Genomic DNA, 14,324 nt, shown 5'->3' with positions numbered 1-14,324 from the left:
AGCACATGCATCGAAGCTTCTCAGCTGTGCTTGTGCTAAGAAAAGGAAAGATTTTAAAAATAACGTAACACGATTGTCATTGTGACCTTTTGTAAGTAGTGCCTGGAGGATTCAGTGTGTAGAAACTCTAGAGACAGCGTGTGTATTAACTTGTGGATTTTTCTGTGAGTATTTGGTGGCAGTCTGACGAAGTTGCTTCAGAAGACGGTGTTAGCGCGGAGCTCAGCTCAGAGCGAAATAAGATGAATGGGAGGGGAGATGATGACGTGACTCCCCACCCGCCTTTAAACTGTCAATCCCCACAAACACAGTCTCGAATTTGCATAAGCACACCCTTCACCTACAATTTTAACTTAGTTACAAAGTGATCAAAACTCTCGTTTATATCCTGCGTCCTCTCATTAAACTTGTATCCCGCATTACCTGTGGGCATGTGAAACGCCAGCGGCAGCCTGTCTATGAACTTAATTTAAACTTTAAGTTTACATCGTGCTTTGTTTCCGAAGTAGCAGCACTCATGAATATGGTTGTATATGTCATTCGCTCGCTTCTTATCGTTTCGCTGCCTTCTCAATTGTATAATGCATGTTTTCTTCAGCGCGTTTTGGAGCTCTTCCTGGTTTTCTACGCACTGCGTTGACAGTCAGTTCACGTGATTATGTGGGAGGCGTGATGATGTCACACGAAACTCCGCCCCCCACGGCTTTCGCTCAACTCCATTACAATAAATGGAGAAAATAGCTTCCAGTTATGACCATTAGGCGTAGAATTTCGAAATGAAACCTGCCCAACTTTTGTAAGTAAGCTGTAAGGAATGAGCCTGCCAAATTTCAGCCTTCTACCTACACGGGAAGTTGGAGAATTAGTGATGAGTGAGTGAGTGAATGAGTGAGTGAGGGAGGGCTTTGCCTTTTATTATTATATATATATATATATATATATATATAGAAGTATAAAATACCCAGTACAAAACAATTAGAATTAAAGTAAATAAAAATGAGTAATAAATTAAACTATGCTTCTGGCCTGTTCATAAGCCAAACTGACAGACAGACAGACTTGCCACGTTTTTTTATATTCACCCTCACTGAGCAAATTCTTTGAAACCACAATACTAATAGCGGTCAGGGCCTCCTTTTATTCTCAAAACGGTCTCAATTTTTTTAGAAGCATGGATTCCACAAGGTGTTGGAAACGTTCCTTTGAGATTCTGGTCCATGATTTGTCCGCTGCACATTCTCCTGTTCTGCCACATCCCAAAAGGAGGTTTATTGGATTTAAATCCAGTGACTGGGTAGACCACTGAAGAAGACTGAACTCACTGACATGTTCATGAAAGCAGTTATCTTTGTGACATGGTGGGTTACCATGCTGGGAGTAGCCATTAGAAGATGGGTAAACTGTGTCCATAAAAACACCACATGGTCAGCAACAACATGAGCGATGATTGATTGGTATTAATGGGCCCAAAGTGTGCCAAGAAAACATTCCCCACACCATTACACCACCACCACCACCCTGGACTGTTGACATAAAGCAGATTGGGTACATGAATTCATGCTGTTGGGGCTGAATTCCCACCTTACCACCATCATACCAGGCTACGTTTTTCCAGTCTTCAGCTGTCCAGTTTTGGTGAGTCTGTGCCCATTGCAGCCTCAACTTTCTGTTCTTGGCTGACAGGAGTGGAATCCAAAATGGTCTTCTGCTGTTGTAGTCCATACATCTCAAGGTTTAACGTGTTGTGCATTCTGAGATGCTTTTCTGCTCACAGCAATTGGTTATCTGAGTTCCCGTAGCCTTTCTGTCAGCTCAAGCCAGTCTGGCCATTCTCCTCTGATCTCTTTCATCAATAAGGCTTTATTGTTCATAGACTGCCATTCACTGGATGTTGTTTTGTTTTTCTTACCATTCTGAGTAAACTCTAGAGACTGTTGTGTGTGAAATCCCAGGAGATCAGCAGTTTGATGTGACCAGTAACTGAAGCTCCAGACTTGTATCTGCAGGATTTTATGGATTGTGTTGCTGCCACGTGATTGGCTGATTAGATAATTGCATGGATAAGCAGGTGTACAGGAGTTCTTAATTATTTGCTCAGTGAGTGTGTGAATATTAATATATACTCTACTGTATATACTGCATACATTTTGTCTTTACAATATATAGTATCTTTGCACAAATGCCAAAAAATCTGTAGTTTTATTTCCAAGATCCTTCTGTCTTTAGTTATGCAGGTGTCATCATTTATTTGTGACCCTACTCCTAATACCACATGTTATCCCAGAGCCCTGGATTGGCTTCCAGTACCCACAGCACACACTCGTGTGCCCACCCCACTAATCCTGTTGGGCCAGTTGAGAGTCTCCAGTCGGGCTCTTTTTAAATTCTTCTCTTGGCTCTGTTGAATCTGCCATTTGCATGCTTCTCCTCTTGTGTGGTGCGTGGTGCTTGTAGCGTTACATTCACGTCACGTGCAGTCGTTTCAAGCTGAAGTTTAAGTTTATTATCATGTCTGCTCAGAACAGTTCACAAAAAATACAATGGCAGCAAAGACACACACACACACATCCACACACTAGTATACGCAGTGTGAGAATAAGCACTTCACCAGCACTGACCCGACACAGACTGACAACGTAGGCACATGAAAACTAAACAAAAAACATGTATTTTTCTTCACTCGTGGGGCACGTATTCCCCACGTCCCACAGGCAGTACACAGTCCCCAAAACACACACAAGCAAAGCACCGACAATAATAGAAAATCCTTCGTCACCGCCGCCAACACCACCACCACTCCTCCTCCCGACACTGGCTCCCAGAGTGGTGGCTTCTGGCTCCTTATATAGCCCACCCGGAAGTGCTTCAGGTGATAACTGACCTAATTAAGGCTGCACTTCCAGGTGTGGCTGCATCACAGCCCAGGCGGGCTCAGGAACATAGACATAGAATTACTAGACGCCGCATGACCAGCAGCATCGTACGTCAACGTCGCCGCCATATTGTGAGTGGCACTGCTGTGGAGTGAAGTAATGAATAATGAGCTGCTTGGGACTGAACAAACCGCTGTACGCTCCACACCAGATCCCGGGGGATTACATTTATAGGTAAGGCTGAACAATTGTTTTGGTTATATTTCGCCATTAGAAAATCCCGTTTTATAATCTTAGCACTCAAGGTCACTTTACAATAAAATTAAACAACATTAGTAAAATTAAGGCGGCACGGTGGCGCAGTGGTAGTGCTGCTGCCTCGCAGTTAGGAGACCCAGGTTCGCTTCCCAGGTCCTCCCTGTGTGGAGTTTGCAAGTTCTCCCCGTGTCTGCGTGGGTTTCCTCCCACAGTCCAAAGACATGCTGGTTAGGTGGATTGGTGATTCTAAATTGGCCCTAGTGTGTGCTGGGTGTGTTTGTGTGTGTGTCCTGCGGTGGGTTGGCACCCTACCCAGGATTGGTTCCTGCCTTGTGCCCTGTGTTGGCTGGGATTGGCTCCAGCAGACCCCCGTGACCCTGTGTTCGGATTCAGCGGGCTAGGAAATAGATGGGTGGATGGATAGTAAAATTAAAACAAGAAAATGATAAATCAAAAAGCAATAATTAGCAAACAAACAAAGATAAATGGCAGTAACAGTGCAAAATTCACAATTGGTATTCCAGTTTGAAAAGAAAAGTTTTGAGGGCAGTTTTAAAATGTGTTATTGAATCGAGTTAATGTATATGAGAGAGAAGAGAATTCCCGAGTTGAGCACAATGAGAGACGCTCGAGCTCCCATAGCACTGAGTCTGACGTGTGGTACAGAAAGTCGAGCTGGAGATGAGGATCAGAGTGAGTGAGAGGAGTGTCAGTCTGGAGGAGATCAGTGAGGTTGTGGAGAGCTTTAAATGTTCAGAGCGGTATTTAGTATTGTGTTCAGTAGTGAACAGGGAGCCAGTGAAGTTGAGAGAGAACAGGTGTGATATGTTCAGTGGATTTAGAACGGCAGGTTATGATCCTGGCAGCAGAATTCTGAAGAAGTTGTAAGCGATGGATGCGTTTTTGTGGGATGCCAGACAGAATAGCATTACAGTAATCTATACGTGAGGTGACGAGGGCATTACGTCAGTACTGTGTTGCGTAAGAACAGGACGAAGTCTAGAAATGTTTTGGAGATGGAAGAAGGCAGTCCGAGACATGTTACTTATATGGGAGGAATTATTTAATAATTGCCATTATTAGTGTATAAATGGATATAAATAATTGCATTTAAACGATTCCCCAAAATCTGTTGTATGTAAACGATACTGTTTTAAACGTTATTGTTTACTCATCAGAAAACCCGGTTTCCACGTCTACCTGTATTAGTTTAAATGGCACTTTTGCCGCTCGCAATAGGGCAGATCGTGTCGCCTGGGCAACACAGTGAATGTGGCGTCTAGCCATATATGTCTATGCTCAGGAAGCCGTGCAGCTCCCCCTGGCGGTGGCCACGGAGCCCAACATGGATGAACTCTGGTGTAACACAATTGTGGCCCCGATGCAACCCAGGGGGGCTGCCACCCAGTGCTCCCCAGGATTCGGTGTCAAAGGGGCATGGGTCCCGGCAGTCCGCCACATCAGAATACAACATATCAGTATGTACAATTATATACAATATATATATTTATCTGCAAGTATTTGCAAACCTTAATGTGGCAAGTTGTCATACTTCACTGAGTTCAGTTAGAGCTCTGGTCTGCTCTACCTGCTACTATTTTTCTCCGTGACATTTCCCATCATTACGCATTATTTCTTTTTTTTTCCATTTATTTTTTATTTTTTTTATGTATGTGTGAAGTGGAGCAACACAATGTTGCATTGTTTTGGGAGATGACAAATGAATAAGAAAGAAGATGCCATTAATGCAAGCAAACAGAAGAGAATTGTCTTGAGTTGCAGATGAAAGGATTCAGTTACCTGCTTGATGAAGGCAGAGGCAGCACGGCAAGTCAAGGTTAAATAGGCCAGAACATAGCGGTGAATGCAGATAAAGGCCACAGAGTGTAACTTTTAAATAATAAACAAGGGCGTGTCGCAATAAAAGCCTCCCTGGGAGAACACCTCGTCAGATTGACTTTCATTCCTGATCCCTCTGCTTTTGTAGCCATTCTTGTCACTTCTGGGAGAATTATAGAGACCTGCTCCTGTAGCCATTTCAAGCAGGCTGGGGTGGATTATCCTGTGAAGTGATAACTTGAACAATAGAGCAAATGGTTTACACGTGTCTTGGGATTGTACAAAAAAAATGTTTGAGAAAGCGGTCAGTTCCATTCGCATTAAGAAGTGGATTCTAGCAGGCCTGAGTATTAAGAGTAAGTAGCGTAAAAATACTTTGATTGTCAGTAATGACTTTTTCAAGAAAATATTTATGCCACTATCTCAAGAGTGAAATGAACAAGCAGCTGCACTCAGAGGCAATAAAATAACAGGTTCAAATCTCATGAGCGCTCGCCTTCATTCTAGAAGGGTGAATATGCGCAATGTCTCTGTTACCTGGGCTCTCCTACAATACATGTAAAGCCCCCTGGGGTTGGTGATCAACATAAAAGGCATGTGCAAATACAAATTCACTGGTTAAAAGATTCATTCTCAGTCCGGAACTGGAAAAGCAGGTTACGCAAATTGAGCACAAAAACAGCCTCTGTTTGACGGCCATGAATGGCGCTGTGTATTTGTGTCTTATCTCCTGTTGTGCGTAGTGTGGCTGCACCTCTGCTAGAATTAATGATGGGGTTGCTCTGCGACACCCGCCAGTTAATCAGACTTTTTTAAAACTGAACCCATTATATTAAGCATTATTATGGGCCATTGCAAAACAAGCATTCCTTTTATATAAGACCTTTTGTGATAAGCGCTATCAACATGTACTGGGCAAAGCAAATACAGGATTCAGAGCGCATTTTATATTGGAGTGTTCATGTAGGATTCTTTACAATTCATTATTAGGACATTATAAAAACTTTGATAAGAATGGGCCATACAGGCTGAGAAAGCTTCTCAATCCTATCCATGTAATTCCTCCAAAATAACATCAAGTCAATCTTTGAAGGTCCTTAATGTTCTGCTGTCTACCACACTACTTGGTCACTTATTCCGTGTGTCTATGGGTCTCTGCACAAAGAAAAACTTTTCAAAGTTTGTGTGAAATTTACACTTAAGGTTTCCAACTGTGTCCCCGTGTTCTTGTTGAACTCGTTTTAAAGTCGCAGTCTCGAGCCACTGGACTAATTTCCTTTCATAAATTTAAACACTTCAGTCAGGTCTCCTGTTAATCTTCTTTTGTTTAAACTATAAAGACTCAGCTCTTTTAATCTTTTAATCATAACTCCTACCCTGCAGTCTTGGAATTGGCCTTGTCACTCTCCTCTGGACTTTTTGTCTTATTTTTTCTGTTGCCCAGAGAGCAAAACTGCACACAGGACTCCAGATGAGGCCTCACCAGTGTGTTATAAAGCTTGAGCAGAACCTCCTGTGACTTGTACTGCACACATCAAGGCGCTATATGACCTGACATTCTTTTTGTCTTGTCAATGGCCACTGAACTCTGGCTGGCAGCTGATACTGTCGAGTCCACTACGAGTTCTTAGTCCTTCTCATGAGGTGTACTTTTGATTTTTAGACCCCACATCGTGTATTCACACCTAACAAGACCCAAATCTTATGCAAGCATTAGGCTCAGCACTTTTAATCTTACCTCATAATTAATCCCATATAGCAATGGAATCAGCCTCGCCGCTCTTCTCTGGACCTTCTCTAGTGCTGCTATGTCCTTTTTGTAGCCTGGAGACCCAAACTTCACCCAGGACTCCAGATGAGGCCTCACCAGTGTGTTATAAAGTTTGAGCAGAACCTCCTGTGACTTGTACTCCACACATCAAGGCGCTATATAACCTGACATTCTGTTAGCCTTATAATTAGCTTCTGAACAATGTCTGGCAGTCAATTCCACTACAATTTGTAAATCCCTCTCATAAATATTAAACTTAATCTGCCCAAAATCTACCTATTATATTAATTATATTAAACTAATATTCAATTTTATTGCATACAGCTCTGATTTACATGGCCAGCAGCACCATAACGTACTGTGCACAGCAAACATTTTCTTTATGTAGTACTTGAGTTCATCAAGAACACAATTGGAAACTTGTTAAGTGTAAAATTTACATAAAGATTAGGAAGTTTTTCTTTACACAGAGAAACCACAGACACATGGAATAAGTGACCAAGCGGTGTGGTAGACGGTAAGACTTTAGGGAGTTTCATAAATTAGACTCAAGGTTATTTTGGAAGAATTAAATGGTTAGGACTGGCGATCTCTATAGTGTTGAATGGCCTGTTCTCATCTTGATTGTTCTAATGTGCCTGTTGAAACATATAATAAAACACAAACGTTTATGTGTGTGTGTGTGTGTGTGTGTGTGTGTCCACTTCCTCAGAGCATTCTCTGGCTTGGATGTGATTGGTCAGTTTGGCTTTGGCGATGCGATTATAACTTGCACTTGTAATATTTTACTATCATATTGTATTGAGGATTACGTGTGTTTTATTCTTGTATTGTGTTGTATTGATCCCCTTCTTTTTGACACCCACTGCCTTGAACTGCCTTTCCCAAGGTTTCTTCCATTTTTTCCCTACTAGGATTTTTTTGGGAGTTTTTCCTTGTCTTCTTAGAGAGAGTCAAGGCTGGGGGGCTGTGAAAAGGCAGGGCCTGTTAAAGCCCACTGCGGCACATCTTGTGTGATTTTGAGCTATACAAAAATAAATTGTATTGTATTGTATTGTATAAGACAACAAGAAAAGGCATAGAAGGCATGCTGAGAGAGTTGCCTTCAAAGACAGTGAAGTAGAAAACTGGACTGTAGACGAGAAAGGCTCCTCGAAAATGATGACAGAGTCTGAGAAGCAGGCTTTACGGGAATGTGCTTGTAAGAGAGAGCACCGGTTAAGAGACATTCACACACGCAAAGAGGAGAGGCACTGAAGGTACACACAGGGTAAGAGATAGCAAGTTCTTGTAACAGGTACAGGTTCCATGGCTAGTTTATATAACACCTTGTGAAAAGTTGCTATATAGGCGCCCGACCCAACACACAGACTGGACACGGAGGCACACGTACAATAAACAAACTATTTATTTTTTCTTCACCTGTGAGCGCACGTCTTCCCCGTGTCCCACAGGCACAAACACCAAATAAAACACACAATGAAGCACTCTTTTCTTCCTCCACCACTCCTCCCAGACAACCTCGTCCTCTTCCTCCTCCCGATTCTGGTTCCCGGAGTGGTGTGGCCCCTTTTATAGTCCACCCGGAAGTGCTCCAGGTTGTTTGGTTGCTGAGTTCCGGCTGTACTTCCGGGTGTGGTGAATACGCTGCCCATACGGGGCTCAGGAGTGCCAGCTGCAGCACCCCCTGGCAGTGCCTACGGAACCCAACAGGGCTGCACCCAACTCCAATTCCCATGGAGCCCTGCGGGAAACTGAGGCACCGCTTCAACCCAGGGGGGCGGCCGTCTAGTGTCCAGGGGGAGGTATTGCACCGTCCAGGTGCAGGGGCGCTCTGCCACAACCTTTAGTATGCACACCATCTCAAAGTGCTTTATTGAACTAACTTTTGTTTATTTCAGTCCAAGCAGCATTCCAAAATGCTGTACAAAACAAGAATTCATGTTATTCTGTATAGCAACTTTCATGCTGACGATTACACAAACATTCAGACAAAGCAAGCTTACATTCATTCATTCTGTAACCCACATCAGCCAGTTCAGGATCATGAGGACCAATGGCTGTCCTGACAGCACTGGATGTCAAGCAGGACAATCCCCTGGGCTGGGTGCAGGGGTCACTCACATACACACCCACAGGGTGCTAATTTAAAATCATTGATTACATGTTTGGGTTGTGGGAGAGAAAACAAGCAGAAAAACCCTGGAGAACATGGAAACGCTACACAGACAGCCGCCAGGTACATAAATCAAGTGTAGTAAAGCTGGAACTACGAAGCAGCAATGCCAGCCTCAGTGGAATGCTGAGTGCTTATTTTTATATGGTGGCTTTCATTTTGAGCATCACCATCACCAAGTGTTGTACATTATAAACTGAATAATGAAAGTAAAGTCGGCTCGTATTAAAATACTATTAAAATATTAAAGTAGGTCTGACTGATGGCTTCAGTTGTTGTACAATACGGTATTCATTTTATCCACTGGAAATCGTTTTCATTTTTGGCTGAGGATGAAAAGAGTCAAAAGGCTTAACTGCAATTTGTTTAAAATCAGTGCCAAGAATGAGGTTCTACTCACAATTCAGCCCTTCATAAACAGTGTACAGCAGCGTTTCTCAGCCTTTAAGTATTTGCGACCCAAGTTTTCATAACAGATTTAATTGCGTCCCCCTAACATTTTTTTGAAACCCTAATAAAATGTATTCCTATATTTTTTGCTGCCGATACACCGCTACAAGTTTTATTATACCTACTTAACTTTTACCGACATTTATCTAACTCTATATTTATTTTTCTAGGATCAGAATGTAGTTTAAGTTCATTTGTTTTGGTTTCAATAGATGTATTTTTCTTTTTTTCACATCTTCGCGCCCCACAGGTTGAGAACCGCCGGTGTACAGGGTGGTCCAGATCTAATTATGCCGATCCAGATCGTCTGGACGACTTTGATTTATGCGGGAACGATTCCAGTTCGGCGTGAAGACGATTCTTCATGTCGTCAGTTCACACACTTCTCGATGGTCCGGGATTTTTTGGGTGATTTTCTATGTAACAAACTTAATAAGTTATAGCGTAATGAAAATTGCATAATTAGATCTGGACCACCCTGTAGAAACTCCACATAAAGGGTTACAAGATTTTTATTTGAGTTTGCAATTTGAAATTAACTCTATGAGTTCAAACCAGGAAGACAAATCAGAACCAAGGGACCAAAAAAAATGTTAAAAGCAAGTCTTAACCAAAATATGAAATCTGTCAATAGGCCTACTTGAATAACAAACTATTTACTGGTAAAGATTGCAAAGACGGAGTTTCTACCAAGGGATAAAGTGGTACACAATTGTTGCCAATTTATCACGCCACACCTTGTGATGTCAGAAGTGGAATCAACGTGAGCACGTTACTGAACACAAGATGGCATTGTATAAGTAACATAAAACGGTAATGAAAATCAACCTTAAAATTATCAAAGAAATCATGAAAGTGACTTTAAGAATGAAAAATACACGCAAAAATGTATTTATAACAAATGCTAATTATGACACTGACATCGTGTCTGTGGTGCTTTATTTACTCTTTTGGAACTAATTATTTCAAGCAGGCACTCTCGTCTGTACACTTAAGGAGAGATGACTGAAGTAAACCCTTGTCGATTCATCCATTAGGCCTACATGTTGAATTTCTTTGTTCTTGGCTGATGACAGAGTGTGTTGCGGTTTATTAGCATCATTGCTGTTCTCATTATTATTATTTAATACATGGCTTGTCCTCAATTATTTATCAAATATTTTCAGTCTCACCTAGACAAGTCGTAAGAATCCTGGATCCTAATGTACATCATAAAAAGTTGAAAGCCAATGTTTTCATAACAAAACATTTTATTTGCATAAAAGCATGAGGGTATGGTGGGCATCTATCCAAAGTCAGTCATTAACTGTTTTTTATATACTGTAGTGCCTTTTGTAATGACAGAGCACATACTGTAGGTAAGTAAGTGGTAAGAACATTCCTGGAGCTGTTGGTGCTAACTGGGCACCCTTCGTTTGGCTCCATATTTCTATGCTATGTACAAAAAAAAGGCACACTAAAGGTCTCTGAAATGCAGACATCGTGAAGTCGGTAAAAAAGCACAATTTGTGACGCTACCATTGTTGAAACTTTAGAAATGATTGGGTGTGCATACCATAATTATCTTAGAGATATCAAGTTATATATACTGTCGACATTAAGCCTTTTCAATAGAAATGAGACTTTCTCATTTTATTTAAAAGAACCTTTAATTAAAGTAAAAAAGCCTTTATACTAAATTATGACTGGATAAGTGACAAATACCTAAAGCTCTGTGAAATGTTAGTGACCTTATGTTTAAAAGTGAAACATAAAGAGAAGAACTGCAGGTGAGGATGAGAACGATGATTTTTTTTCTTCCATGTCTCGCTCTCACATCTATTACCCAGGAGTCTGTTTTAACACTTTTCTGCATGAATGTGCTTCAGGTTCAAAACAGTATCACTGCCTGTCCCTAGGAAAGTCGCTTGACTCAGCCAGATTACAAATGGTGGAATAAAAACTGTTCAACTTGACCCGTGTGTGGTCCAAGCGTGAAATAGTAACAAAAGGGGAAGCACAAATGTGAGCTGGAGAGGATGTAATGCCACAGTGGTTGTGGTAGTAGGTGCCTTAAATGGCCCTCAGGCGAGTGCGGCTCCAATGACTGTAGCAGCTGAGGGCAGTAATTTAACAAGACACCCTGCCTATGGAAACAAAAGACACAATAAGGGGCAAGAGACCTAAAAAAAATGAGAAATTGTAAGTTAAGCATGAAGAAGAGTAGGTAAAGGTGCAGAGGAAATCAATCAACACAGACGTAAACAGGGGCGAGGCACAGCAAAAGTCCTAGCAGGTACTCTTGCAGCACCTTTCACATGACAATACAGAATACTGTGCATACACGGTCAGAAACCTTTTCCAAGTTTACAAAGCATATGTAGACAGGACTGGCAAATGTCAGGTTTGGTAACAGAGGCATCAAATTAGAGAACATAGCCAATTAAACTATGAAGAGGGAAAAGGTCAGTCAGTCAGTCATTATCCAACCCGCTACATCCTAACACAGGCTCACGGGGGTCTGCTGGAGCCAATCCCAGACAACACAGGGCGCAAGGCAGGAAACAAATCCCGGGCAGGGGGCCAGCTCACCGCAGGGCACACACACACCCACACCTGGGACATTTTAGAAACGCCAATGCACCTAACCTGCATGTCTTTGGACTGTGGGAGGAAACCCACACAGACACGGGGAGAACGTGCAAACTCCACGCAGGGAGGACCCGGGAAGCAAACCCAGGTCTCCTAACTGTGAGGCAGCAGCGCTACCCACTGCGCCACCGTGCCGCCAGAGGGAAAAGGTGAGGTTTCTAAATGTGATTTGAATGGACAACTGGTGGATCTTCACAGACAAACCCTAGGGTGAGTGTTCCACCAGGCTCAACAGCCTAGAGCTGCATTATGAATCTTTTGAATATCGAGGAGGCTGTCCAGCAGGCTACAAACCCTAAGGACTGAAAAGGTAAAGCAGCATCAATACTCTGGACCAGCTGTTGACTTCTCAGTACACCGCCACCCCCAATCCTGTTCACACGCAGGGTTTCTTGAAAAAAACGTAAAATGGCAAAGAGGCAAAGCTTTGAAATAATTTCCAACACCTTTTTGTATCTTTTCATTACAGGATGAGATGACAGCTGGCTCTGCTAGGCGAAGAAAGAATGGCCACATGTACATTGAGAATGCTACCATCGTGGAGTCACCCATACTGGTACTGTAGTTACTGATAATAGAGAACAGGACTTTAGGGACATTCAAAACTCAACTCTGTGCTATTTGGGTGAATAGAATGGATGAGCTTGTTGGGCTGAATCACTTGCTGTTGTTCTAATGTTCAGGATTACGAGGGCTCTGTGACCATCACTAGCAGTATCGTGCGTTGGCCAGTTCATCTCAGGGTCCACTCACACACACCCACTCACATTACTCATATGTGACCAGTTTAGAGTCATCAGTTAGCCTAACACATACACTTCTAACCCCTGCAGACATGAGGGTATGGTGGACATCCAACCAAAGCTGTCAAGTGAGAGATGTAACCCTGGACTTTGGATTTGTGACCACTATGCCATCTATCATGTTTCAGTCAGTATTTCTCCCCTGGCTGGGTTCAAAGTCATGTTTCTTGTCTGTTTTGTTAATTTTTATGTGTTTTATTTATGTTACTGTTTCTTTTGTTTAATATGTGCATTATTCTTTGTTTTTGTCTGTGATTATCAAATGCCTTGATTATGTCTCGTGTGTTATTGGTGGTCTCTCAGGAGGCGGGGCCACCTGCCAATCACTGCCAGGAACTTCCCTCCCATCCTATAAATCCAGAGGGTCTCCCGCAGTTCTTGGCAGTTCATTTTGAACCCGCTAGGGAGTGAAGTGTTTACTTCTGTTTTGCTGTGCTTTGTACCTCCTGGGATTACTGGATTTTTGAACCTGTGCTCGTTTGGATTTTGTATTGGGACTGCGTTTTCCTTGGATTGCGTCGCCTTTAGGCAGCTCCTTTTGTGCCCCACAGAGCTTCTCGGGCACTGACGATTTTTTGTTAAAAAATTAATCTTTTATTTTAACTAAGATTCTTTAAGGCACTTTTTTGTTTCTAGTCAAGGTTTTAACAGTAATCCCAATGGACAGTTTTGGAATTATTTATGGGACTTATATGCTTTTGGGACTCCCAGTTCTCCAGCCATTCTCTCACAATCTTAAAGTGCTTCACAACTTAATAAAGCAATCTGTATTTTATGAAGAACCTTTCATGTTGAACTATCTCAAAATGGTACTAAAATCAACTCCATCTAACCAACCAGATCTTACAGCAGCCTGTGTCTGGACAGGCGAAACTCCCCCCTCCCCATAATCCCTGTAGTAAAAATTCACTTGGAAATAAACATTCAAGAAAGAAATCTTATCTTCACTAAAACCTTTTTGAGACAGGAACCAGGCAGGAGGAAGCTGGTCCATTGTGTCTTTAATTAATGCTGAAGAGGGAATATTTATCACAGCAGTGTATTAGTGTGTCTGAATGGTCAAACCAATGAGGGAGGAGGTCTGTTTTGTAAACAACTGAATTTACATAACAGTGCTGATTAATACATACATTTACTCTGATTGGTTCGTTGACTTACACCCAAAAAACGTACCTAAATTAAAGTCTATTCTTCAACACTCTTGTCTCCAGTCTTCTTGTTTATAGGACATCTGCTGCTCTCTTAATTATCTCCTATTACATCAACCATTCTCCTGGTACATTCTTGTCTTTTATTTACTTAAGCATTTCAGTAGTTCTCTTCATGACATTTGTAAAACAAATACTTATATATTTCAGTGTGCACTACAAACTAACATACTTAAGTATTGTTACCTTCAAATTATTCTCTCACATCCCCCAATCATTTTAAGATATGTGACTGGTTGGGATCATGCACTGATACCCACCACACGACATACCACCTGGATTGGGACCCAAGTGCTGCGGGTGACAATTTAGGAC

General features: G+C 42.0%; 1 protein-coding gene across 1 annotated transcript in view; it reads left to right on the top strand.

Moving 5' to 3' along the window:
* LOC120540540 (myocardial zonula adherens protein-like) overlaps positions 1 to 14,324 on the top strand; it is a 129,264-nt gene that overhangs the window by 22,452 nt on the left and 92,488 nt on the right. The window contains exon 3 of the mRNA XM_039771377.1: positions 12,468 to 12,554. Within this exon, the coding sequence (XP_039627311.1) occupies positions 12,468 to 12,554 (87 nt within the window). The remainder of the gene's footprint in view (positions 1 to 12,467; positions 12,555 to 14,324) is intronic.

Source organism: Polypterus senegalus, chromosome 12, assembly GCF_016835505.1.
Source record: "Polypterus senegalus isolate Bchr_013 chromosome 12, ASM1683550v1, whole genome shotgun sequence".
In the NCBI taxonomy this organism is placed as follows: Eukaryota; Metazoa; Chordata; class Cladistia; order Polypteriformes; family Polypteridae; genus Polypterus; species Polypterus senegalus.
The sequence above is the reverse complement of the archived record's forward strand: the minus strand, read 5'-3'. Positions and strand labels throughout refer to the sequence as shown.